A 27,725-nucleotide genomic window follows, 5' to 3' on the forward strand; every position below is an offset into this window, starting at 1 on the left:
TAGAGAGAGGAGACAGAGGGAAAGAGACATGGCATGTCTAGGATGGAGCGAGAGCGCACACACATACACACACACACACACACACACACACACACACCCCTGCCCCATTTACAGGCTGGCTGTGTGGGAAGCTGCCCCACCACATTCCTGCTCTCCGGCCCTCGCCATCGTGTGTACCAGTGAGGAGCCTTCGGCTCTGCAGCTGCCCCCTCTCACAGGGCATCCTCCCTCCATCGGTGTGCCCCTGACTGATGCACCTTACTCTCAGCTCCCAGAAAACACACACACACACACACACACACACACACACACACACACACACACACACACACACACACACACACACACACACACACACTACTGCTCTCCCTCCCAAATGTACCCCATAACACCTATTTCTTCTCTCTCCTTTGCTAACTCTATATTCATGTATCCACGTCCACCTCAATGGAATACAAACTTCTAGGGGGCGCGCTCGTTTTCCTTGTTTTTGTATCAGAGTGTTAGGTGCATAATAAAGACTTAGGCACACAGGAAGGCCTTAATAAATGTTGAATTTCAAGCCAGTTCCAACAGACTTGGATGGAGAGAGCCATCTGCATCCGGAGAGGAGCCTGAGACTGGCTCACAATATAGTACTTTCACCTTTTTTGTCAGTTATTTGCTTTTTTTTCTTACTCATTTTTCTTCCATTTCGATCTTTGTGTGTGTGTGTGCAACGTGATAAATGTGGAAATATGTTTAGAAGAAATGCAGGTGTTTAACGTCTGTTGGATTACTTCCTGTCTAGGGGAGGGGGAGGGGAGGAAGGGAGGGAGAAAGATTTGGAACAGGAGGTTTTGCTAAGAGTGAACGCTGAAAACTATCTTGTATGTATTTGGAAATAAAAAGCTATTATTAAAATGTTAAATCACTAATATACTTTATGGATATATAATAAATACTTATTAAATTATTAAAAATAAAAATATTTTAAAAAATTCGTCAGAGTAAGTGCTTCTGGTGCGTCTCAGGCGCGGAAGCGCCATCATTTCTCCTTCAGGGCCTCAGCGCAGGGATCCTTCCTTTTCCTGGGTCCCAGATCCCTCCTCCCGTGGGAGAGCACTGTGGATCTCTTCTCCGAAGGAAGTTTTTAAATACTGGGGGGAAATGCTCCTTTTGGAGGCCAGGAAAATTTCCCATCAACTTCAGGGGACCTCCCGCTCCGGGCCCTGAGGGATTGGGAGGCAGCCAATGGCAGTCAGAGGTCCCCTCGGAACCCAGGATTTTTGTTTTTTTAAGGGCCACGTTTGGGGCTCGCGGCCAGCCCACCACCTCACGGGTGAGCCGGCCCAGACGGTGGTTCGGAGCCCAGTTCTTATCTCCTTGGCCTCCGGGACGATCCGTGTCCCTTCCGGTTCCGACTAGTAAAAGTTTCCAAGAGAAACGACCCGCGCTCTTTCCGGGTGGTGGGAGTCGGGAGGGCGGCCGGAGGCGGGGGCTGGCTGGTGATTGGCCCCCCAGGGATTGGGGACCGAGGGGAGCCCGGGGGGCGGGAGCCCGGGCCGAGGCTGGGGGAGGCCCCGAGGCGGCGGCCCCTCCTCCTCCGCGCTGCAACCTGTGGCTGCAGGTGTGCGGGGAGAGCCGCCCAGTCCGGGACGGGGCGCGGAGCGGCCGCCGGCGAGCCGGGCTCTGCCTTTGGGGCGGGCTAAAAGTTGGAATAAGCAGGAAGTCGGCCGAGCGCCGCCGGGACCCAAGTGCCCGAGCCAGTTCCCGGCGCTGCTGTCCCAGCTGTTGACGCGCCCCGGCGGGACGGGAGGCAGCGATGGTGAGTGCCGGAGGCCTCGAGCGGGCGGGGGGCTGGGGGCCCCGGGGGGGAGGGGGCTGGGGGGCTCCGGAGGGGGGGGGAGCGCTGTCACCTGGAGGGCTCGGGGAGAGGGGGGGCCGGGAGGGCCCGTGGCCTCCGCCCCCCGACGAGCGCTGGTTCTGAGGGACCCGGGCGGTTCCAGTTGGGGGCCGGCCAGTCCTTCTCTGGTCACCCTCCCTCCCGCCGGCCTTCACCCCCGACCTCCCCGCGGCCCCGAAGGCCAGCGATTGTTCCTGGAAGGGTTGGCCGGGTTCCTGTGGGGCGGAGGTTGGGGGAGGAGGACTCCCCGGCCGGGAGCCACCGAGCCCGGCCTGGCTGCCCCCCCCCCCCCACAGAGGGCCCCCCGCGGCCCGGCCTCTCCCGCCCAGGAGCCCCGCTCCCCTGGAGCTGCCCCAGCGGGGCAGAAAGGGAGCGCCGAGCGCTGGGCTCCGGGGTTCGGGGCCTGGGGGGCGGGGGACCAGCCTCCTCTCAGTTCTCTGTCAGGGGGGCCTGCCTGGGCTTCCTCGGAGGGGAAGCTCGTGTTCTCAGGGCGTGATGTCACGCCTTCGGCCCTTCTCTCCCAGGCTTGGGGGGAGGGAGGAGGAATTGTCTTTTCTGGGGAACAGGAAGGGCTCCTCTGGCCCTCCAAGGCAAAATGTAAACCCTTATCGCCTGATCTCCCCAGCCTCCGGCCGCTCTGAACCGTCCAGTTATTGGCTCCCAGCCGGGTGACCTTGGGGCGGTCCCCTGCCTCCGGGCCCAGGCCCTCTCAGTCCTGACCCTCCGGCTGCTGGAAGGGAAGGGGCTGGTCACTTACAATTGTAATAATATTAATCAATGTCACTACTTGCTTCTCTCTGTTAGGTTACCTTGTTTTCCTGGTGTCTGGCTCAGAACCACCCAATTTGGGGCTTTCTCGGCAGAGACAGGGCGTGTTCTGCCATTTCCTTCTCCAGCTCATTTTACTGATGGGGAAACTGAGGCAAACGGGGTTAATGGACTTGCCCAGGGTCCCACAGCTAATCCGAGGCTGGAATTCAATCCCTAAGTCTGGGAGCTCAAAATGTGCTGACACACAGTGGCTGTGGACGACCCTCTCAGCCTCGGTTTCCCCATCTGTAAAAAAGAGGCACCATCATAGCACCGAGGCAGTGGTGACCATCTGTGGGTCTCGGACTGGGATTTGAACTGGGGGCCTTTGACTCTCATTGCCCGGCTAGTTCCTCACCAGGAAGGGTATCAGGGAGCCACAGGCTTCAGGAAGAGTTGCCCCCTTTTCTCCCCATACTCCCTAGTTTCATTGACTGAGAATCCTCGATGGCCCCCATCCCCTGGGCCTGGGCCACTGGGGGGAGGCGGAGAAAAAGCAGAAGTTTGTGGCCCAACGGCTGAAGGGGGGACGTTGAGTGGGGGGAGGGTGGTAGCTTAGAATCTCTGAGGGGCCACCCAGTCCAACTGAATGGAGAGAGGCAGTCAATCACCTTTTATCGTTCTTCCCGACCCCGTTTGAGATTTTCTTGGCAATGAAGTAGTTGGCCATTTCCTCCTCCAGCTCATTTAACAGATGAGGAAACGGAGGCAAATAAAGTGACTCGTCCAGAGTCACACAGCTAGTGGGAGTCCGAGGCTGGATTTGAACTCAGATGAGCTTGATAAATGTTGATTGATTGAACCTGGCTAAGCTCTAAGGGAAAAAAGAACCAAAAGATAGTTCCTGTCCTTGAGGAATTACAGTCTATGAGGGTGAACTTGAAGTTGGGCTTTCCAGACGAAGGGGAGGAGCAAGTGCTCCCCTCCTGACTCTTGGCATCCCTAGCTCCAGTTCCCCACTTCTCCCCAGACCTCTCCGGGAGATCTCCCTCCCGGGGTTTCAGCACTATCTCCCTCTTGAAATAATTCATTGTTCTTTATTTATTCTACTTAAAGGCTTTGCATTTGTGTCTCCCCTCCCTTCCCTAGACTGGGAGCTCTTAAGGACCGGAAGTATGTCCTTTTAAAAAAATGTTTTTATGATTAGCACATGATTACAGAGTGGGCAAGTAGTCTTTGAAATGATTTTAATTAAAATCTACAAGAGAAGTGGGGTGTATTTTTTATCCCCATTTGACAGAAGGGAAAAACCTAGATTCTGAGAAATTGGGAGCCTTGTCTACAATCACACATTTATGATAAATATTTGATTAATTATGTAATTTTTGATGAAATTATTTTTAATCAGCTTAATATTTAAGTAGTTAATCAGTAAATATTATATATTTTCTATTTGATCTAGGACAAGTTGTCCCTGATCTGAAACCATTCTCCAGTCTCTTAATTGTAGCTATTGAAAGGAAAAGTCAGATGAGAAAGAGGCAAGGTGACCCATCCGTCCCTCACCACTCTCCCAGCATGCCTCAGTCTTGGCCACTGACACCCCTACAGGATTTGAGGAACCTGACCCACTCTGGGTAGTCTGGTTTCAGAGACTTCCTACGTGGTCCCACTAACTCTTTATGTCATTTACCAGGAGGAAGCCAGTGGCGGAGGGGGCAGCGATCGGGTGAGGAGCCTGCAGAATGAGGTGGAAGGGGTGAAGAACATCATGACCCAGAATGTGGAGCGAATCCTGGCTCGGGGAGAAAACCTGGACCATCTCCGGAACAAGACGGAGGACCTGGAGGCTACGGTGAGATGGGCTGTGGATGGGAGTCCGGAGAGAAAGGGACAGAAGGGGCAGTGCTGGAGGGGAAAGAGAGATGGAGAAGGAGAAAGAAAGGAGCAGGGAGGGAAGAGAGACAGAGAGCTCCCGTGTTTGGGGGAAATAATAGTACGTGTGTCCCTCTGCTGTCAGACCTCTCTCTGGGCCAGTTCTCACGGAAGGAGCTCCCTGGGTTACCGGGAATGAGGGTGGTCACCTCCAGGGCAGTTGTCAGGTAATGACTCAGGGCAGCCGCCTACGGCCGACTGCAAGGAGTGGCTTTATTGGTTGGTGCCATGGCAACCCAGGACTCTCCTACAGTCACCCCATGAACCCTGTCCTCTCTCCCAAGGGATCGGAGTCTGCTGGCCTCTTTCCCCACCTCCACAAACAAATCTTGTAAGTTGGCCTTTTGGGATATTTCCTCCTCTTCAGGAGGCACTTCCATGTTTATTTGAACCGAACTTCACATATAAAACCTCAGTGGTGTGTTAGGGCCAGTCCTACCATGCTCTCCATTGCTTGAGAACTATTTATAAGGCTTTCTGTACCAGCCCAAACTCTGAGCCTTTAAAATCAACAACAATAATATTTTATCTTTTCCCAATTATATGTAAAGATAATTCTCAGCACTTTTGTAAGATTTTACATTCCAATTGTTTTTGTCCTCCTCAAGATAGCAAGCAATCTGATAGAGATTTTAAGTTCCATTTTTTTTCTTGTTATTACCGTGTACATTGTTCTTCTGGTTCTGCTCACTTCACCCAGCATCAGTTCATGGGGGTCTTTCCAAGCTTTTCTGAGATCATTTCTGATAGAACAATAGCAGCCTGCCCCTCTTTGAGGGCCTTTCCAGCACTGCTGACGGGCAGGGGGCACAGAGGCTCAGCTGAGAAGGGAACCAGGGAAGAAGACAAAACTGGTCCTTGTGCCCACTGAGAGCTGTAGGAGTCACTGGACCTCAGCTGAATGAATCTCTCTTCTCCCAGCTGTTTAAAGTAAATCCCTCACTGAACTAAGTCCAGTGAAGTGCTGGACCTTGAACTGCATATGGCCTAGAGGGAAGGCACTGACCCGAGAGCCTGGCCTTTGGCTGACTGATCACGGGCAAGGCAGTGGGTGGTTTTGGCCTCCTTGGGCCCCTTCCCAAACTGCAGTGTGGTAATTGGAAGTCCCAGGGAGCCCTTTGGGGTGGCCTGCCTGCCCATTGCCCTGGCTTCTGGAGGGCCCCCGGGAAGCACTATTCAGTTTTTGCTCTGTCTCCCCCCACAGTCAGAACACTTCAAGACCACATCACAGAAGGTGGCTCGGAAGTTCTGGTGGAAAAATGTGAAAATGATCATTCTCATCTGCGTGATCGTGGGCGTCATCCTCCTTCTGATCATCCTCTTTGCCACTGGCGTGATCTAGAGGCTCTCCTTCCATCTCCTTCCCTCTCCAGTACGATATCTGCCCCCTCCTCCTCCATGCTGTCTGGGGAAGCCTCCTTTCCTCTTCTGTCCCTCCCCTAAGTGGAATGCTGCCCGGCCACCCCATGGGCCCTTATCTGTGGGCCCTCTGTCCCACTCAGCCCTCCCCGTGTACCAGGTGTGGGGGGGGGAGGAGGAAAGGGGAGGGCGGGCCTGCCCCGTCCGATGTACTAGACTGTGGCTGAGTTTCAGGGGGCTCTGCATGGGCCTGTGTCCCCTGGAATGCTGCTGGTGACCTGTGGGTAATAAAGACCTTTCAGTGTCCTCCCCCATGTAGACAGTCTCCTCCCTGCCTCAAGGCCCTTTCTTGTCCCCTTTGCTCTAGGGCATTCCTGAGATCCTCCTCCAGCCTCCATGATTTTCTGCCTTAGGCATCAGGGTGGGACTAGGCTGATCCAAAGAAACTGGGACAGCTTCTAAGTTAGGTGAGCCCTAGGGGACAGAGAACCAGGAAGGCCAGGTCCAACATCCTGGGGATCGCACCCTGAGCAAGAAGCCTGAGTTTCTCCACGCTCTAGGCAACTCTCTGTGGCTACAAATTACAAAGTGCCATCCTGCACTGGGGAAGGGACTTCCCTCACCCGAGAATTCCCCCTTCCAGAGATATCACGAGTTCAGTCCCCATCCCCTCTCCTTGATTCAGGAATAACTCCCTTTTATAGCCTATTTCCACAGGATTTTGCTTACAAAAAGTTTGTGATCTGTAGAGTCAATTCAATTAGCATTGATTTTGGTCCCTGTTAGGGAGGCTGAGAGAGGGCTTGTGATTTCACTGGCTTTCTTCCTGCCTCCCCTCCCCCATCAATGCAGATCCACTGCAGTTTTCCCTGAACTTTGGATCTTTGAGAACCATCTGGGAAAGGCCAGGTGACTTGTCCAGGGTCACCCAGCTAACATACATCAGATCTTGAACCCCGATCTTGTATATAACTACTTATTTGCATATTGTCTCCCTGTAGAATGGGTATTCTTTGAAGGCCTGGAACTCCTTTTGCCTTTCTTTGTGTTCTGGTACTTAGCCTGGTATGTAGTAAAGGCTTAATAAATGCTTGTTATTAATTGACTAAGGCCAGCTTTGTCTCCACCCCTCCAGGATGCATTGGGGAGGGCAAAGATTTAAAAAATAAGATGTCTTTGTCCTCAAGAAGCTTACATTCTACTGGATGAGGACACTGGACCCTCCCTCTCTTCCCTTCTTATATAATGTGGGCTCCTTGAGTGCCCTCAAGGGAACTGGAGTTTTGTATCCCCTTGTACTAGTAATTGACTGACTAACCATCCATGTCTTTACATCAGAAGATCCCAATGTGAACAATTCTTCATGACTTGGGTGCTCAGAAGAGCTAAGGGGCTCTGCTTAACCCTCACCAAACCCCCTCTCCTCAGGTCCACCCCCACCTCACCCCCTGAGTCTCCCAGTGGTCCAATCTGATCGGCTCCAGAGACACTCCCACAGTCATGGCATCTGGTCCCTTTGAGGGACCAACTCAAAGGTCCCAACTGAAGGGGGATCTTGGGCACCCAGGTGCCATTTTCTTGCAGGGCACTGATGCATTTCTAGGACATGATGGCCAAGGTACCAAACCAAGATCCATCTGGTTTTTAGAAGGGCTCAGGGCTGGTGCTCTGAGACTCCCAGATACTCCTACTTACCACCAACCTGGGATCTTAAGGGTGGGGCCCACCCTCATTGGTGTGAGAACTCACTGGTGGGGAGCCTCCCTTCACCAATGTAGGTCACCACTTTCTCTGTAACTTATCATCCAAAAACAAGATCTTAACCAGGATGGGGCCTTCGGAATGACAACTGAGAGGAGTCTGTTCCCATGATCACCCCCTTCTGGGACTAACCCTTTCCTCCTTAAGCATCTTATAAGATAAGAGGGGAACCTTCTTCCTTAGATAAGAGCTGCTTTTTACCTTTCTCTTCCCCACCCAGATTAATCCTTCAGCAGAAAAGGGCAGCTGGGTGACTCGGAGGGAAATAGAGCACTGGGCTGGGGTCAGGAGAATCCCAGGTTAAATTTGGTCTCAGACACTTAATGGAGGAGTCACTTAAGCCCAGTTGCCTTATTGATGGTCTAAAGTTCAAGCAATAGAACACTGGGCCTAGGGTCAGAAGATAGGAGTTTGGAGACTGGCTTATGGACAAGGCTGTGTGGCCTTGGCAAGCGCCTTAACATGGGTCAGTCTTTCTTCAGCTATAAAAAAGGGTTAATAATAGCAATGGAGGCAGCCAGGAGGTGGAATAGGACTCGGGCCCTGAAGTCAGGAAGATCTGAATTCAAATCCAGCTCCAGTTGTTTGACACATTAGCTGTATGACTGAGCAAGTGATGTAACCACCTCAAAAAATGATAGCACCTTCCTTACAGCAATATAAGAATGATAACATAAGGGGCAGCTAGGGGATGCAGTGGATAGAGCACCAGCCCTGAAGTCAGGAGGACCTGATTTCCAATATGAGCTCCTCGGACACAACACTTCCTGTGACCCTGGGCAAGTCATTTGACCCCAACTGTCTCAGAAAAAAATATATATACAATATAAGCTATTATTATTAAGAGGGAAGCTAGGAGATATAGTTAACAGAGTTATAGCTTGGGAGTCAGGAAAACTCATCTTCCCAAGTTCAAATCTGCCAGCAAACATTTATTAGTTGTGTGATCCTGGGTAAGCCCCTTAACTTGAATTGTTTCACCCCCCCAAAAAAAAAAATTAGTACCTGCCTTGTTTTACATATATATATATATATATATATATATATATATATATATATATATAAAGAGAGAGAGCAATATTTTCTTTATTAATTTTATAATTATAACATTTTTTGATAGTACATATGCTTAGGTAATTTTTTACAACATCCCTTGCACTCCCTTCTGTTCCGAGTTTTTCCCCTCCTTCCCTCCACCCTTTTCCCCTAGATGGCAGGCATTCCCATACATATTAAATATGTTGTAGCATATCCTAGGTACAATATATATGTGCAGAACCGAATTTTGTTGTTGCAAAGGAAGAATTGGATTCGGAAGGTAAAAATAACCTGGGGAGAAAAACAGAAAATGCAAACAGTTTACACTCATTTCCCAGTGTTCCTTCTCTGGGTGTAGCTGATTCTGTCCATCATTGATCAATTGGAATTGGATTAGCCCTTCTCTATGTTGAAGAGATCCACTTCCATCAGAATACATCCTTGTACAGCATTGTTGTTGAAGTGTACAGCGATCTCCTGGTTCTGCTCCTTTCATTCAGCATCAGTTGATGTAAGTCTCTCCAAGCTTCTCTGTTTTCATCCTGCTGGTCATTTCTTAGAGAACAATAATATTCCATAACATTCATATACCATAATTTACCCAACCATTCTCCAATTGATGGGCATCCACTCACTTTCCAGTTTCTAGTCACTACGAAAAGAGCTGCCACAAACATTTTGGCACATACAGGTCCCTTTCCCTTCTTTAGTATTTCCTTGGGATATAAGCCCAGTAGTAGCACTGCTGGATCAAAGGGTATGCACAGTTTGATAACTTTTTGGGCACAATTCCAGATTGGAGAAAGAGCAATATTTTAAGTAGTATAGAATACAAGAAATAACATTAGCTATTTAATATTAAGAGAGAAGCTAGATGACAGTAATGGGTCAAATCTGGCCATAGACACTTCCTAGCCGTGTGAGTTTGGATAAATCACTTAAACTGGATTATTCTACTCCCAAAAATAACATATATATTCTAAGTGATATAAGAATCAAATGGTAATGGCTATTAATGTTAATAAGGAAGCAAGGAGACATAGTAGGTAGAGTACTGAGTCTGGGTCAGAAAGACTCATCTTTCCAAATTCAAATCTGCCTGCAAACACTTGCAAAACATTGCAAACAGGATCACTACCTGCGTGATCCTGGACTAGCCACTTAACCTGGATTGTTTCACACACACACACACACACACACACACACAAATAGTACCTGCCTTGTAGTAATATATATGTGTGTATATATATATATATATTAAGAATCAAATGATAACATTAGCTATTAATATTATTAAAAGAGAAGCGAGGAGACACAGTAGATAGAGTAATGGGTCTGGGTCAGAAGAGTTCAAATCTGCCTGCAAACACTTATTTGCTGAGTGACCCTGGATAAGTCACTTAAACTTGTCTGCCTCAGTTTCCTCACCTGTCAAATGAGCTGGAGAAGGAACTAGCAAACCACTTCAGTATCTTTGCTGAGAAAACCCCAAATGGACACAGCTGAAAAATGGTTCAATGATAGTATCAATATTGTTATTTCTATTGCTCCCGGGTCGGGCCTGAGACTCAGGTGAGAACTCCTGTCCCAGAAGCTGCCACTAACCACAGCCAGGCCCCCCCTCCAGCAAGGAGCAGGAAGGCCTGGGTTCTTTCTCCCATGCTGGAGTAAGCATTCCTCCCCATTCATCCTGGGACAAGGCCCAGCCTCCTTTGTGGCGGACAATGGGCTTCTGTGTCCTCTGGGCTTCTGTGTCCTCTGGGCCTCGGTCAGCCAGGCTCCCTACGTGACGCCGCGTCCTGTGAGCAGCTCTGACTCGTGGACCCTGGCTTTCCTGGGCTGGAGTGAGCTGTCTTTCTTCATCCCAGGACAGTCAGTGTCACAGGACGGGCCCCCTGCCTCCTTCCCTCCTTGGGGACAATGGCCCCTGTGTCTGGGGCCTCCTCTTCTTCCCGCCCCCCCTGCCCCAGGTTTCCTTGCTCATTGTTACATCCCCAGGCCCGCCCCACACGGGGTCTTGCTTTCTCAGCTCTCCCTTACAATGGTGGTTTTAGGGATAAATATAGATTTTTTTTGTTTTCTTTTGGAGGGTGAGGAGCTGAGCATGGTGGAGATAGTCATAGGCCGGAGGCTGGGGCAAAGGCCTCCCCTCCCCCTGCAGGCTCCTGCTCTAACCTTGGGTCTTTGGGCGTAATTGCCCCCCCTCATACTAGCTGCTGCACTTTTCCATCTTACAAAGCCTTAACTTCACAATTGTCCAGTGCCTTTGGGGGGGAGGGGAAGAGGTGGAAGAATGGGATCTTTTAGTGGACTGGCTCAGTCGGAGGCTGCCCTGGACACATGGTGTCCAAAACTAGGGAGCTGTATCCTGTTCTGCTCCAATAACACAAGGAAAAAAGTTCTGGGAACTAGTTTTAAAGTGTGTGACCCTGAGCAAGTCACTTAAGCCTGTCTGCCTCAGTTTCCTTATCTGTCAAACAAGCCAAAGAAGGAAATGGCCAACCATTCTGTCGTCCCCCGAGAAAACCCTAAATCAGGTCATGAAGAATCAGACACAGCTGAACTGTCTGAACAACAACCACTTAAAAAAAAAATCAAAAAACAAAACTTTTGTTTTTATAGCTGTTTTTATTCGGCCTTGTCTGATTCTCCAGGACCTCCTGGATTGCAGCATTTCATGTGCAGGGTTTTCTTGGCAAAGATAGTGAAGTGGGTCGCCATTTCCTTCTCCAGTGGGATTAAATAAATAGAGGTTAAGGGACATGCCCAGGATTCCACAGCTAATGTCTGAGGCCGGAATTGAATGGAGCTCCTCCTGACTCCACATCCAGCCCTGTGACCACTGAGCCCTGTGGATCATTTCAATCATGTCTGACTCTCCGTGACCCCATTTAGGGTTTTCATGGCAGAAATATTATAGTGATGGATCTGCCATTTCCTTCTCCCACTCATTTTTACAAATGAGGAAATTGAGGTGCACAGGCTCAAGTGACTTACCCAGGTAATTGGTGTCTGGGGCCGAATTTGAATTCAGATCTTCCTGATGCCAGCCCAGGGCTCTATCTACTGTGCCATATTACACACACACACACACACACACACACACAGTGTGAGCCTTCTCTTGTGTCAACAAAGGGAAAAAGCCCAGTTCAGCAAAACCAAGGAATCCACTGTCTGAATCTCACAGTGCAATATTCCACACCAGGAGCGTCCCCTCTCTCTCCGGAGGAAGGGAGGCGGCAGCTTCCAGGGAGGAGCACCTGGCTTCAAGCCATGTGACAGTGGTGAGTCCCTTAGTATCCCAGGCGTTTCTTTGAAGACTACGGTTTATTGCTGAAAGGCCAATCTACCTCTGAGCGAACGTGTCCCAGGAGTTCCCTGTCCTGATGAAATCCAGAGGAGACGTTATCAGAAAACAGATCCTCCCTGGAGCTCCTGCTTATGAACATTAAAGTACAAGGGGATCTCCAGCCTAGAGAAGAGGCTGCTCGTTGAAACCCTTCCCCAAGCCCACATCTAACACCCTCTTTGTCATGTCCCCATTACACAGGCAGAAAAATTGAGTCACAGCTTGAGTTCTGCTCTGGCCATGGGGACAGCAGGACTGGCCCGCAGCCCAGAGGGCCTGGGTCAGCCACCTACCCTAACTGCCTTCCTGACACTTCCCTCTCTCCATGGCCAGGGCCAAGTGGTGCATCCAGCTTCTATTCTTCCTGTCACAGGGAGCTCACTACCTTCCAGCCAGTGAGAGGCCATCCTCTGATCCACGCAGTTCTCACCTGCTTTGCAATTCATATTCTTGTTCAAGAGCCAGTGTCAGCAGTGACCTTTGACCTGAGACTTTCTGACCACAGCTGCTCTCCCTCCAATGCCATGACAGACTTTCGAGATCTCTTCTCACCCTGGAGCTAATCCATCCACAGGCATTTATCAAACACTTATTCGGTGACTTCGGAGGAGCTTATGGGGAAAGAACAGATACACCCTCTGTAAATAGAAAGTAAACCAGCATTGTGGTCTCTGCTTTTCGAAGATCATGACTGTGTCCTGCTGCCAAATGTGCGCTGGCCAAAAAAGAGTTATTTTCTGGAGAGCTCCCGCAGGGCAAGGGCACGCGGGGCCACAGGAGACTCTCAGGGCAGAGTGGACTGTGGGAGCTGGGAGACACAAGGCAGCCCGGCGCGGCTGCCCGCCTAAAGTAGACTGGTGAGACTGGGAGGAGGATCCCCGAGCCGGCAGTGAGGAAGGAGGCAGTCAGCGGGACAGCGCCCGGATGAGCCGGCCGCGGGACCCCAGCACGCTGCAGAGAGGGGTGACATGACCCATGGAAGGCTTCCGCTGTCAAACAAAGGAGCCTTTGTCTGATCCCAGGGCTGCGGGGAGGCAGCCCCCGCCCGGTCCGGCTGAGCCCGCAGCCCCGCGGCGAGGACGCACAAACGCGCCTGGTTCTCTGTCCCGCGTGGGGGCACCGGACCCTGCGCTCGCCCTGCGCCCCCAAAGCCCAAACGCCCCTGGCGTCGCTGGCCGGCCGCCCTTTTTTTTTCACTTAAAAGGAGGCTGCGGCGGAGGCCGGGAGGCTGAAGTCCGTTGGGGGGAGGAGAGGACCACATCTGGGCCACGCAGTCCCTCGCGGGGACTTTCGATTTCACTTTCGCGTCCGCCCCGGCCTCGGGTCTCACCTCCCGGCCTCCGGCCGCAGTCCCGCTCCGCTCAGCCCCGCCGGCCCGGGAGGCGCCCCCCTCCCTGACCCTGGCTCCGCCTCTTCCCTCCTTCCTTCCAGTGTGCGGCTCACCCCCCCTCCCGCCCCCCAGGCCTGCGCTGCCCCAGGCACCTCCCGGGCGACGGACGCAGAGCGAGGAGAGCCGAGGGAGCCGACAGCATGGTGAGAGGGGCTCCGCCGGGGGGCGACAGCTGCGAGGCGGGCGGGGGGAGGGGAGCCCCAAGGGGCGAGCGCTCAGCCGGGCGGTGGGGGCCGGACACCCCCACCCCACCCCCGCGCTGACCCGAGCCGGGCTGATGGACGGGCGCAGGTGAGACCGCGCCGCGGGCGCGCTCTCCGGGCATCGAGGGGGAGGCGGAGAGGGGGAAGCAGGAAGAATCACTTCTCTAAAGGAACCTGGGGACTTTCCCGGACCCTCGCGGGGCATAACGGGACCCAGGTGTCCCGCGCGGGGATTGTACCCCGGCCCTTCTCCGGAGCCTCGGCAGCCGAGGATGGCGGGCTCCGGGACTCAACTCCCGCCTCGGCTAATCCGGGGCTGGGGGGGACACGAGGAGGGAGGGGCCCTTCTGAGAGCCCCGAACACTGGGGGGAGCGGTGGTGATGCGGGGGAGCGGGGAAGGCGCTCGAGCGGGGAAGGCGCTCGAGCGGAGTGGGACCTGGCGGAGGCTATTCCAGGAGACGGGACCGGAGGCGCGATGGGTGTTATCAATGGGCAGCCAAGCAAGGCGAGGCACCCAACTTTTATCGAGCCACCTGTGGCGTAATTATGAAAGCGCTATTCTTAGCGCCAGGTGGGGATTGGGGTCCCAGCCTCGGACATTCGGTGCTGGGGGATAAACACTGAACCTCTCTGAGCATCAGATCGTTCTCTAAAAGTGTACGTCACGGCCGGCCGCTCCTCGCCGAAGTGGAGGGAGCCCGTAGGATTCGGGAGCCGGAAAGACGGGGATTGGGGTCCTCGCCTCGGACTTTCAGTGCTGGGGGATAAACACTGAACCTCCCTGAGCATCAGATCGTTCTAAGATGATAAAGTAGAGCCGGCTGCTCCTTGCCCGGGGTAGTTGGTAGGACTCAGGACCACAGAAGTTGAATCGGCCTCCCATCCCACTTCCTTACAGAACGAGTAACCGGGGCCAAAGAAGGCTTTCAGTGACCTGTCCAAAGTCTCTCCGCAGGCGAAGCAGATCTCACCGCAAAATTACTGCAGTGGGAATTAGGGCTGCTCGATGTAGCCATGACTTATATTTGTATTATATTTTTTATACTTAATTCCATCTAAACCACCTAACCTCTATCTGCCCCAGCTTCCTTAACTGTAAAACGGGGCTAACAAGTGAGGATCAGAGGAGATCACAATTTCAAGGGCTTAGCACCCAGTGCCCAGCACACAATAGGCACTTGAATAGTGCTTCTTCCCGTCCTTCCTTTCCTTCCTTCATTTGATCTTCACAAAAATCCTGTGGGACCGGGAGGGAGCAGAGGCAGGTAATAGCATCCCTCTCATCTCAGCGAATAAGGAAACCCAGGTTCAGGGAGGCTAAGTAGTGTATTTGTTCAAGGTCACTGGGTGCTAAGGGCTTTTGGCTCAGTCTTGCGCCCTTCCCCACTCCCCAGCCCTAAGCCTCTGGTGGGAGGAGAGAGCTGCCGCTGACTAAGGGGTCTGTCCGGAGGCGGTGAGGGGGGGATGAAGAGATCCCACTGAGGTTGCCCAGATACTGAAAACGTTTCCAGCTCACAAACACTTGGTTGAAATGTCCCTCCACTCTGACCCCAAATTCCCCAGACTGAGTTCTTGGCTTGCGTTCTGGAGCTGAAATTCTTACTGAGCCGCTGACAATTCTCACCAGCATCCACCCTTCCCCCCCCCAAAAAAAAAGGAGGGCTCCGTGGAGAGAGTATTGTGCCTGCCAGGAAATCATCTGGACTTTCTAAAGCCTGCTGCTGAGGACAGAATGGGCAGAGATAGGGATTGAGAGTGGTTCTGAGGTTCAGAGGGCTCGGATGGCTCCTTCTCTAGGGACAAAAAAGGCAGGAAGAGGAAATAGAGCAGGAAGATAGTGCTGGAGATGGGGGGCTGGGGCAGGAAACGGGGGATTCGGAGAAGGAGGTCGAGGTTGGGACCCTGGAACGAAGTCAGGCTGGCCCAGCAACTGGGGGAAGGGAGTTGGGAGGGGGGGACCTGGGCAAAGGAAGAGGACTTGATATGCAAGGAGCCAGAGGGAGAATCAAGGATATTAGTCCTGACAGCAAGTCGGAATCCTACAGGAAGAGTGACTTCCTTTGCCTCTAGTCCAGTGGAATAGTCAGGCAAGTGGGCAGCAAGCGCTTATTAAGGACTTCCCTTGGGCCAGACCTGGTGCTTGTCCTTGGTATACAGAGAAGGAAAGAAAAAAGGACTCGCCTTTAGGGAACCTTCATTCTAATGTGAAAGACAAACATGAATAACTAGGTATATACAGGATATATATGTATGACATATTAGTATTATATTTTTTTATACTTAATTCCATCTAAACCACTTTTTTTCCCCCCTGAGGCTGGGGTTAAGTGACTTGCCCAGGGTCACACAGCTAGGAAGTGTTAAGTGTCTGAGACTAGATTTGAACTCTGGTCCTCCTGAATTTAGGGTTGGTGCTCTATCCACTGCACCACCTAGCTGCCCCCTCATCTAAACCACCTAACCTCTATCTGCCCCAGTTTCCTTAACTGTAACTAACAAGTGAAGATCAGATGAGATCATATTTTCAAGGGCTTAGCACACAGTGCCCAGCACATAGTAGGCACTTGAATAGTGCTTGTTCCCGTCCTTCCTTTCTTTCCTTCATGTGATCTTCACAATAGTCTTGTGGGACTGGGAGGAAGTGGAGGCAGGTAATAGAATCCCTCTCATCTTAGCAATATTGTAGTCAAAAAAGACCTACTGTGTGCCAGACACTGGGCTAAGAGAAAGCAAAAACATGATCTCTACCCTTAAGGAACTCAATCTAATGGAGAGTATGAGAGCAGCAGCGTGCAAATAGCTGTGAGAAACAAGATATAGAAAGGATAAATTGGAATAATCTCAGAGAGAAGGAACTAATATTAAAGAGGGCTGAGAAAGATTTCTTGCAGAAGGTGGGACTTTAGGTGAAACTGGAAGGAAGCCAGAGAGTTCTAGAGGCAGAGGCAGAAAGGAGACATTTCCAGACAGAGGGAAAGGCAGAGGAAGTAGAGTATTTTATCTGGGGACCATCCAGGAAACAAGCATGTAAAGAGATAGGGTACAGATAAGACTGGAAAGGTAGGAAAAGAGCAGGTTCCAAAGGGCTTTGGAAGCCAAAGTTTTGTATTTGATCCTAGAGACAATAAGGGTAGGATGGAATTTACTGAAGGGGAGAATGACAGTTGAACATGTACTTTTGATAGCTGAGGAGAAGGTGAGTTGGAGATGGAGGAGACTTGGAGTAGGAGCCATGTACCAGGGTGATGGCGGAGGAAGAAGGGGTGATGGTAACATATAAGGGAGATGTTGGGCAGGTAGAATGGACAGCAAAAGCTGAGAGGAGAGAAAGAATGAGGAGTTTAGGGTGACATATGGGATATCGCTGAGGGGAAGGTGCTACTCCTGTCCAGGAGCGGGTCAGAATCTTACTCATTTTCTCATAAGAAGAGTCGAATGTCATTAATGAATTTGTGATGAGTTGTGGAGCAATAAAAAGTGTCAGGAGATTCCTTTGTTCGTATCCCACCTCTGACCTTTCTAGTTGCGCAAAAAGCCAACTCTCTGAATTTCCTTTCTATCTGTAAAATATCTGTAGTATCTACCTTCTAGGCTTAATTCTGAGGCTCCAGTGACATAAGGTAAATTTTTAAAATTTTGAAGAACTCTGTAAATGTTTTCTTCATACTCCTCTTCCCTTGTAAAGCATTCAAAGTCTCCCTTTTCCTCCCACTTCAAGCCTAAACTCCTCTTTCTGGCTTTCAAATACCTCAAAAATTGGCCCTCCTCTACTTTCTGGTTTCATCTCTCATTCCTGGACAGCTCCTCCCTTCTCAAGGCTACTCCTGGGAGCTGTCTGCTAAATTGACTCCAACCACTGAGCCTTCCCACCTATGGATGCCCTTGCTGGAATGTCCTTGCTTCTCCTCCCTGCCTATCCACTTTTTTTTTTTTTTTTTTTTTTTTTTAGTTTAGTCAACATTTTAATTGTTATTATATTAGCACAGCCCAGACAGAAGCAATTAACTTATCTCCATTTCTTTTTTTCTGTAAAACCTCTAAAATTAAGTCCCTTTGTGTGCATTGATTAACCTTATAGTTTTTCGATTAGACTTTTTCTTTTCCTTTTAAAATTTATCAGTTTTTGACTTTTACTTTTATATATTTTTTCTCCCTTTTCCTTCCCTCCCTCCCTCCCTTCTTCTTTCTCCCCTTCCCAAGACCTGTCAATCCACTCTTTCAATTTAAACCAAGTCCCACCCAAGAGCCAAGCCCAGTTCTCCTCAATCTGGAAACTCCCCCTACATCCTCCTGCTTTCACCACACAATTTAGCATTTAATTAATTCTTTGTTGCTTTGCATTCAGGTTAGCTGTTTGCTATGTGTTTGTCTGACTTTCCTAACATAATTTGGGAAGGCAGGCTCTTACACTTTCTCACTTTTCACCACTTTACCTAGCACAGTGAAGGGATGAATTCAATTCAATAAACAGTAAAATGCTTAATTGCTGATTGCAAATTGCTGGGCTAGTAGATGATGAAATAAAGACAAAAATGAAAGTTCTTGCCTTCAGGGAGTTTACATTCTCTTGAGAGTTACACTAGAGTAGTAAGTGCAAAATGTTTACAAAGTTATTTCTTTTGAAAAAAAGCCTTTATTGCAATTGTAAATTGTTTTACATCACCTCACCTCAAAATATAGACCTTCCTCTTCCCTTTCCAGAGAATTAGATTCTTATCTTTTTGATTCAAAAGTAGTATTGAAGGGAAACTGAGGCACAGAGGAGGGGAGAAGGGGCAGCAAGGCAGAAACTGAACCTGGGACCTTTCTGTTGGCTGCCTTACAGGTGGGTGAGAGTTCTCTTATCATCCAAGCCACCCTCACTTCCCAGGCAATCCCTACAGAGTCTGCTTCTTAAAATCAGGCACTGATTTGACCCTAGAGGCTCATAAAAGAGGAAGGAAGAGTAATAGAAAGCATCATTTAAGGAAAAGAGTGTCAGGTTTGGAATAAGCAGACCTATTTGACCCTTTAGGAACTTTGTGACCACTTTAAACAAGCCTCTTCCCCTAAGACTCCTTTTTTTTCCCTACCTATAAGAAAAAGGAGAGGGTTAAACTGAGATGATCTGTAGGGTCTCTTCCAGGCCTAATCCTATAAACCTGACATGGGTTTATAGGAAGGAAAGTGAGCTGGGAAAACAGCTGTGGGTCATAAAAATAGCCCCTTCTAAATTACAGGCGGAGTCAAGTTTTAGCTATGTGGGACAAGCCTAGGGAGTGGGGATGGGAACAGCTAACGCCATATAGAAAGGGCAAATGTTAAGCAGGAAGGGGTCCAGAGCAGGACCACCAGGTTGGTGAAGGGCCCTGGGAACACACTATATCAGGATCATTGGAAGGAAATGGCTCCATTTTGAGTCAGAGAAAAGAGCGAGGGAGGAACTGCACAGCTGACCACTATTTAAAGGATTTTTAAGTGGCAGACAGAAGAGACTTGTTCTTTCTCACCCCAGAGAACAGACTTAGGAACAATGGGTGGAAGTGGAAAAGAGGCAGATTTAGTCTTGATGTAAGGAGAGACTTCCTAACAATTAGAGCTGTCCAAAAATGGAATTGGCTGTTCTGAGAGGTGAGGGGTTTTCTGGTTCTCTTAAAGAGAAAGCTGATAGCCACTTGTTGGATACAGTATAAGAGGAGATTCTGGGTTAGTTAGGGGTGAGATTCTGTGTCTTTCCATCTCTCAAATTCAGTGTCCCCCTCTGAGAATGAGATTAGATGAGATCTCTAAGGTTCTTTGAATAAATATAAGTAATATATAAATATAATATAAATATAAATAATATATAAATAAATATAAATAATAAAAGGGACCTTATCCAATGCACTCATTTTATCATGAGGGAAACCCAATTAAATTAAGTAACTTGCCATACAGATCAGGTAGAAAGCATCAGAATTGACATTTGAACCCAAGTTTTTTTTTATTTATCCTTAAATTTAATATAAATAGGTAAAAAAAACAAACAAAAACAAACTAGATTCTAAAAATGAAATTATAATAATAAATTACTATAAAGCTCTTCCTTCAGGAATAATGAAATTACAATAATAAATTGTGATAAAGCTCTTCCTTTGGTAGAAAATGGTTCTACTTTCCCATTCTGCCCTTTGCTCTTCCCTGTTCTCTGCCCTGTTGCTCACCGCCCCCCCCCCCCCCCAGTTCTAAAATTTGGAATAATACCTCAGAAAAACTGTGCCAAAATTTGAAAATAGCTTATACTTTAATATTAAATTATTTTTCAATATTTCCAAAGATCTTCACAAATAGTTTCTCATGGGTTGGAGAAACAGAGATAATAAAGCTTCTAGGATTTTTTTTTAGACTTTTAAATAATCTGGTTCTATAAATTTATGGATAAAGGGAACTCCAGATATAGGAATTCCCTCTACCAATGCAGCTTGACAAATTTGTCTCTAAATCAGAGTCTTTGTTATTCTGGTTTCTGATTGGTACTGATGCTATAGGCAAGATGAACTCAGGCCATCTAATTTCAAAGCAGGAGTCAAGATGATCTAATACCATCGTTTGTGATTCCCCATGATCCCATTTTAGGGTTTTCTTGGCAGAGATTTGCTATTTCCTTTTCTAGTTTATTTTATAGATGAGGAAATTGAGATAAATGGGGTTAAGTAACTTGCCCAAGGTCACACAGCTAGAAAGTATCTGAGGCTGGATTTGAACTCATAATATATATGTGTGTGTGTGGATGTGTGTATGTATATATATCCTGTATACAAATCCTATTTGGAGAGAGAGAGACAGAGAGAGACAGATGCAGAGAGAGGAGAGAGAGAGAGAGAGAGAGAGAGAGAGAGAGAGAGAGAGAGAGAGAGAGAGAGAGAGAGGCTTAGTAAATGCTTAGGTCTGAGTTATAAAGGACGGACGTAAGTATTTATTAAGTGCTTACTGTGTGCCAGGCACTTTGCTATCACTTTACGAATATTACCTCATGTATTCCTCACAATTTCTCGGACAGATAGGTGCTATTATCATCTCCATTTGTAATTAAAGAAACTAGAGCAAAAAGAAGTAAAATGACTTGGCCAAGGTCTTACGAGGTCAGATTTTAATTCAGTATTCCTGAATTAAATGCAGTGTTCTATTTACCACCTAGATGCTTCTACATGTCCTCAGAGCATCTCTCTGGTCTCAAGGAGTTTGAAATCCCATCAGCATAATAGTGGCCAATAGTATGTATTCGTTGGATATTTTTAAAGTTCTAAAGTCCTTTGTCTCCCCTTCTTCCCCCCTCCATCTTCTTCAATGAAGGAGGCAGTGCAGGAATGATACCCAAGTTAGAGAAGAGTGAGTTGATTCAGTTACTTGCTCAAGGTCACACAGCCAATAAGTTCAGAGCTAGCACTCAAACTCAGAACTTCTTTTCACTTTTTTCTACCACACCATTGGACTTCCTACCCATGACACTATAAAGTTGAGAAGAGAAGCATGGTTCAAGAGAAAGAGAAACAGATTGGATCTGAAGTCAGGAAGACCTGAAGTGAAATCCAACCTCCGATCTTTCTAGCTGACACTTAATCTGCCTCAGTTTCCTCATCTATAAAATGGGGATGACCACAGCGCCGGTCATTGGTTGCTGTGAAGCTCAAATGAATTTTTTTCCCTCCCAGAGTCAAGACAGCAAATATTTTTAATCACTTAAAAAAAAATTTGTAGATCAGTTTAGGAAGAACTTTTCCTTAGAAAAAAATAGAAATTAAACTTTGGTTTTCTTTCTGTTACCACATACTTTTTTCCCCTCATAAATTAGGTACCTTGCAGATATTAATAAATGACATCGATACAATCACTTTAACATTTGCAGAGTGCTTCACATACATTAGCTCATTTGAGCCTTGAGTTGGTACTACTGGTATTATTAAAATAAGGGATTTTTTCAAGGGCTTTGCAACCCTGAAACACTCTGCAAATGCATTATTCTCCTCTTGGAGAGAGGAACTTGGACAAGTTACTTTCCTTCCTTTTCTTAATGAAGATGGAATTTCTCATGGGAGAAATTGAGGGGAAGGGGGGGGGGGAATAGAGCTTGGACCCTTCCAGTTCTAGAATTATAGGAATGGGTCACACTTGAATCAAATTAGAAAAAAAATTAGCAGTAAACTGCGTAGCCCAGCAGAGTAATGTTAAGGATGGTCAGTCAGGAAGCGGAAGAGTTGGCAGCCCTGCTAGGAAGGTAGAATTTTAAAAACCTTTTCTGGAGGCAGAGAGACAGTCATCAGAGCTGACTGTAACTGCCCTGATTCAGGTGTTAGCCAAGGCACAGAAGCGTTCCCAGAATGCTCTTTGGTCTCTAGTTCCCATCACCCCCTCCTTTTCCTCTAATGCATTCTACTCTACAACCTTCTAGAGTAGGGTGTTTTCCTGTACTCTTAAAAATAATCCATTTTAGAAGGAACAAAGTACTTTTCTAATCTAGAAAACAGGTGGTGAAAGTATTTTAATGTCTATTTCATGAATGAGTCAATAGCTAATTAATGTTTATTAAGTTCTACTATATGCTAAGCACTAATGGGAAAACTGGTTTCAGACATTTACTGGCTGTGTCAGCTTGGGCAAGTCACTTGATTTTTTTTGCTTCAGTTTCCTCATCTGTCAAATGAGCTGGAGGAGAAAATGGCACTCTATACCTTTGCCAAGAAAACCCAAAATGGGATCACAAAGAGTCCAAAGTGAATGAACAACGACATACAGAATCAAGAGTCTCTTTTAAAACGGACTCAGAATTCAAGGTTCTTTCCATCACCCTGAGCACGGTCCCTCACTCTAAACATCCTTCTTCCCTCTGGCTTCCCAGTCTTGGGTCCCTCCTGTTCTCACTCTCCATCCTCCCAAATCAACAATCTCTTTTTTAAGTTACAAAGAAACTACTTTGGTCTGAGTGAGCCCAGCTTCACCCCCAGCCCTGGCCAGGGGAAGGGAAGGCTGTGGTTTTCCTAAGAGTAAAGAAAAGCTTTAATCTTCCCTGAGATTATGGGTGGGATGGGAGACAGAACTGGTCTGACTGGTCTCAGGAGGCTGGGTTCTCCTTGTTCTGACTCACACAGCAGCATCCTTTCTGGCCACATAGCTTTGGGATGGTGGATCTCGCTTTGGTTCTGTGATGTGAAAGCCACGGGACAGCCAGGACCCAAGTGCCCTGTATGGGAAGAATCTCCTTCCACCTACATTAGGAGAGAGAACCTAGGGACTGGATAGATCACTAACAAGCTGGTGGAGAAGTGCTAGAGGTTCCAGACTGGACGGGGAGTACCGACATCTGTGAGCTGGCCTTTGCTCTGCCAGCAGTGAAACTCTTCTTGGAAAGCTGTCCATTGATCAGTTGTTTTATGGATCCATTCAGCTTCCTCCAAGACCACTCCTCAATCTTGGTTGACTGTCTCATTAAGAATGTAATATCTCTGGGGGCAGCTAGGTGGAGTGGTGAATAGGGCACCGGCCCTGAAGTCAGGAGGACCTGAGTTCAAATCTACCTCAGACACTTAACACTGCCTAGCTGTGTGACCCTGGGCAAGTCACTTAACCCTACTTGCCTCAGGGGGAAAAAACAGAATGTAATTTGTTTGAGAGAAGAGATCCTCTTTCTCCTCAGCAGCCTTTAGTACAATACTTAGCTCACAGTTGATCCATAATTCTTCATTCTTTCCTTCATTTGTTACTCTCTGACATGGCCACCATGTAAGCGTGTCTGTGACTGACATCACCCCATTTTAATAGCCCGAGGCTGGGAGGTCATCCTGCCTCAAGGCTCACCCCCTTCCAGTCCTTCCTTCAAGATTCGGCTCCAATGGGATCTCCTGCATGAGGCCCTTCACTGCTTCGTGCCCCCTTGCAGTTATTCCCTCTGAGATGACCTCTCATTTACAATGTATGTGTCTTCTCTGCACTTTATATAGACATATAGGTGTTTGCCTAGGCAAGTTCCCTGAGGGCAAGGACATAGTAAGTGCTTAATAAATGCTTGTTGACTGACTCACATCTTTCTTCTTCAATGGCTTTTTGTGAAACCCCTACAATAGTAGAGTTGGATTATAATGATTCATCCTGGTCCTAGGGAACAAATAATAAACCACACCTCCTTCTCCTTGGCAGAAGGGTAGAGGACGAGGAGCTCAGAATGTTGTAGGTGCAGTTAGACACGGCACCGAGTTGGTTTGGCTTAAGCATTTTTCTTTATTACAAGGGAGGATTGTGGCGGTGGAGGTGGGGTGCCATGTTGGAAAGTGACCTTGATGTAAGAACAAAAGGCATTGACAGAACTTTTTTTTTTTGTTAATTATACTTTTTATTTACCAGATATATGCATGGGTAATTTTCCAGCATTGACAATTGTCAAGCCTTTTGTTCCAACTTTTCCCCTCCTTCCCTCCTCAGATGTCAGGTTGACCAATACATGTTAAATATGTTAAAGTATAAATTAAACACAACATATGTATACATGTCCATACAGTTATTTTGCTGTTCAAAAAGACTCGGACTTTGAAATAGTGTACAATTAGCCTGTGAAGGAAATCAGAAATGCAGGTGGACAAAAATAGAGGGATTGGGAATTCTATGTAGTGGTTCATAGTCACTGACAAAACTTTAAAGGAAGCTAGAAAGGAAAGAAGCAAGGAAAGAGAAAGGGAGGGAAGAACTAGAGAGCATTAGACCTGGATGGTTCCTTCAAGGTATACTCTTTGTTGCTGAATGACCTTGACGACATCATTCCTATTTGGGGGGATCTTTTCCTCATCTCTCAAATAAGGAAATGAACCAGATCCTCTCTAAATTCCCTTAGAAACCTCAGAGTCTAGGGGGCCGGAGATGGATTCTAGCCTGAGCCACCTGAAGGGTTGATGCAGTGACTTCAGTCAGAGATCAAATAGTGACTCAGTGACTTACTACTTGTGTGGCCTTGGATAGGTTGATTACCCTCCTGGATCATGGTTTCCTTACTGCTTGAAAGACTGGGGGAGGGGAATGGGATTAGATGTTCTCAGAGGTTCTTTCCTGCTCAAAATCTATCATATACTTTCCCCAAAATGGAAGGAGGAGGGAAGGATGGGCTCAGTGGCTCGATGGTCAAGAGAAAAGGAAACGGCTTAACTTTGACCTTGTTACTCAGGCGGGAAAGGACCTGGAGAAGTGCCAGCGGCAGGCCGATGAAGTGACTGAAATCATGCTGAACAACTTTGAACGAGTTCTGGAGCGGGACGGCAAACTAGCAGAACTGGAGCAGCGATCCGACCAGCTCCTCGATATGGTAGGAGGGTGAATGGTGGCTGGGAGAGGGAAGAGGGAACTGGCTGAGGTGGTGAAACAGGAACATGGTGGACTCTGAGTGAGACACTGAGGGCCGGGCCAGGGGTGTGTGTGGGCTGGTGGGAGCGGGTTCCTAGAGAAGGGGATGATGGGAAGGAACACTGATGTCTTTTACAGACATTTTGCTGATGTTAACTGCAGCCCTCAGCTTTTCCAAAGGCAGAGAAGGGAAGTTGGAGATGGGATATGGAAGGAGAGTCTCTGGCTTCTTACGTCAAAGGGTCAAGGCTCACTGGGCAATGATGTCGGATTCTATGGAGAAAGCATCAGGCCGGGAGTCAGGAAGGCCCAAACTCAAATTTGGCTTGCTGATCACCCTCGGCAAGTCCTTCCATTGGGCCCAAGATCCTCGCTGGTAAAATGAGGGGCTTAGATGACTTGGGTCTTGGAAGCATCCTAGAGATTTAAATCCATGATTCTCCATGAGGATGGAATTCAGGACCTGGGTGAGAGCTACTGGGGACAAAGGAGAAGATTCAGAGGGTACCAAAGAACCGTGAATCTTGACCTGGATGGCGCTGGTTCCCTGCTCTCAGTTTCTTCCTATCCCTATCGTTACAGAGCTCCGCCTTCAGCAAGACGACCAAGGCGCTGGCCCAGGACAGACGCTGGAAGAACAATCGGTGGCGAGTGATCCTGGGCCTGGTCGTTGGTGGTTTACTCTTAGTCCTTCTCATCGCGCTGCTAGTGGTCTTCATTCCCCGGGAGTGAGCCTTGGCCGTGGGCTAGGGGGATCCATCCAAGGCTAGGAGAGTGAGCGAGAACTCTGGGGGAGAGAGACTGAGCCCACCCTCACCACTGAGCCCCACCAGCTGCCAGGGCCCCGAGAACCACGGAGAGGGATGGAGTTGGAAAAACTCCGGGGACTTTTCCTGGGTGGACTTGACTCTACCAAGTGCGCTGTTACTAGACACTGATACCTGTAGCCCTGCCAACCCTGTACTCTACGGGGTCCAAGCTATCCTGCCCCACTTCGGGACCTTAGTAAATAGCTCAGTAAATACTATTTTTGGGTAAACTGCCTGGTTTCTGTACAAAAGGGTCAGAGCAGTTTCTCTTCTTGTTCCCTTCTTCCCAGGGTGGGCAATGGCCCCCTGTTTAGGAAGTCCACTGCCTCCAAGCCCACATCCCCAGGGAGAGACACATCTCTCCAACTTAGATGGCCGTTCCTAGAGAATGTCCAGGTGGAGAGAGTGCTGGGGCTGGGGTCAGGGAGTTCTGCCTTCAACAGCTGTGTGACCTTTCTGCCTGCCTCAGTTTTCTCATATATAAAATGGGGATAAAATCGCACCTACCTCCTAAGATTGTTATGAGGTTCGAATGAGATAAAATTTACAAAAAGTACTTAGCTCAGGGCTAGCACATAGTAGGCACCATGTACATACTTATCCCCTTCCCTTCAAGGCAATAAAGAGAGACAAAATTTGAATGCAAGCCCTGGGACTCTGGAGTCAGCCCCATTCCCTCTGTATGGCTCTGCTTCCCTGAATCAATAGGTGATACTAAAGGCCTTTAAAAAAATAAAAATTGTAAGCTGTTTCACAAACGTGAGGAGGGGCGTGGAGATACCTGCCTCTTATCCCCTGCTGGGGGGAGGATGAAGCGGCTAAATTGCTGGAGTTGGGGAATTCTGAGTTGGGTAGGGCTAATACGCAGCTAATGGACTGTCCAGGCCACCAATATGGTGATCTCTGCCTTGTGTGAGCTCCCCTGAGCTGCCCAGGGGTGAGTCATCTGGTTCAGGTCAGAAATGGGCCTATTGGTCAGTGAAGGGGTCAGCCAGTGAGCTGCCACTGCCTGGAGGAGACAGAGAGACTGTGTCTCAAAAACCAAGCAAACAAAACATCCTTATTATTAAATAATCTCCTCACACATTTCCCCGGCACCCTCCTTTCTAATTTCTCAGAAAGAAGTGGACTGAAGTGAAGGGGTCCTATTTCCTCTGACAGCGGCTGAGAGGAGGTGAATGGGGCTGAATGCCTAATCTAAGCCATCAATCTAAGGCGATGGTGCCCTGACAGCTTCTGGGAAATGAGCTGGAGTTCGGGAGAAGGCCAAGGCCCAGGATCAACTTCCTGATCAGATATCCAGGCCCTGGAGAATGAGCTCCCAGCCAGGTGGTATGGAAAGCTTGACCTTTCCTCTGATTTGGCTAATGGAACCAGAACATTAGATCACAAGTGACCTTTCAAGGATTACTCGGATTCCCACTAAATTCTGGGAGAACCCACGAACCAGGATAAAGCATAATCAGAGGGCAGAGAAAAAATGGAAAAATCAGGGCGTGTTTTCAGTGGGAATGAAGAATGCATTAGAAAGTAGATCACATAAGACTATCGGCCCCATGCTTTGCTTGGGGCTTCTTAGTGACAATTCATTTTTGGGAGGTGGCTATTGGGTAGATGGTTGGGGAAGCAGGTAGCCAAGCTGACAATGCTAGGAACACTAAAGAACAGCCAGCCTAGTCTTTATGGAGACTCAACAATTAACTGAAGATGGTGTATTGGGAATAGCAATGAATTTGGAGTTAGAAGCCTCAGGTCCAAATCCCAAATCTTAATTCTCCTTGGTTACCAGTCCAAAATTGGGAAAGAAAACTCCCCTTCCGAGTCTCATTTTCTTTATCTGTCTGTAACAGGGAGTGTAACCCCGGGATCACTCTAACAAGCAAGCATTACGTTTTAACTTTTAAC

General features: G+C 48.4%; 2 protein-coding genes and 1 long non-coding RNA gene across 3 annotated transcripts; 2 read left to right on the forward strand and 1 right to left on the reverse strand.

Moving 5' to 3' along the window:
* Nucleotides 1–1,517: 1,517 nt before the first annotated feature.
* VAMP8 (vesicle associated membrane protein 8) lies at nucleotides 1,518–7,034 on the forward strand. Its single transcript, XM_074285639.1, has 3 exons — nucleotides 1,518–1,807; nucleotides 4,332–4,490; nucleotides 5,775–7,034. The coding sequence occupies exons 1-3, from the start codon at nucleotides 1,805–1,807 to the stop codon at nucleotides 5,910–5,912; spliced, it is 300 nt and encodes a 99-aa protein (XP_074141740.1). The 5' UTR covers nucleotides 1,518–1,804; the 3' UTR covers nucleotides 5,913–7,034.
* Nucleotides 7,035–8,748: 1,714 nt separating this feature from the next.
* LOC141554082 (uncharacterized) lies at nucleotides 8,749–12,626 on the reverse strand. The gene is made up of 2 exons (XR_012485776.1): nucleotides 12,508–12,626; nucleotides 8,749–9,283 (listed from the first exon to the last, which is right to left on the reverse strand). It is a non-coding gene; the product is annotated as an uncharacterized LOC141554082 (long non-coding RNA).
* A 109-nt stretch (nucleotides 12,627–12,735) lies between these two features.
* VAMP5 (vesicle associated membrane protein 5) lies at nucleotides 12,736–26,044 on the forward strand. The gene is made up of 3 exons (XM_074285641.1): nucleotides 12,736–13,610; nucleotides 24,836–24,973; nucleotides 25,594–26,044. The coding sequence occupies exons 1-3, from the start codon at nucleotides 13,608–13,610 to the stop codon at nucleotides 25,741–25,743; spliced, it is 291 nt and encodes a 96-aa protein (XP_074141742.1). The 5' UTR covers nucleotides 12,736–13,607; the 3' UTR covers nucleotides 25,744–26,044.
* Nucleotides 26,045–27,725: the final 1,681 nt, after the last annotated feature.

This window comes from Sminthopsis crassicaudata, chromosome 2 (genome assembly GCF_048593235.1).
Source record: "Sminthopsis crassicaudata isolate SCR6 chromosome 2, ASM4859323v1, whole genome shotgun sequence".
Classification (NCBI taxonomy): domain Eukaryota; kingdom Metazoa; phylum Chordata; class Mammalia; order Dasyuromorphia; family Dasyuridae; genus Sminthopsis; species Sminthopsis crassicaudata.

Bases quoted from the DNA above. Each gene is read 5' to 3' on its own strand.
- VAMP5 (XM_074285641.1), top strand. The intron at 24,974-25,593 runs GTAGGAGGGTGA...CTATCGTTACAG, and splicing joins CCGACCAGCTCCTCGATATG to AGCTCCGCCTTCAGCAAGAC.
- VAMP8 (XM_074285639.1), top strand. The intron at 4,491-5,774 runs GTGAGATGGGCT...CTCCCCCCACAG, and splicing joins CGGAGGACCTGGAGGCTACG to TCAGAACACTTCAAGACCAC.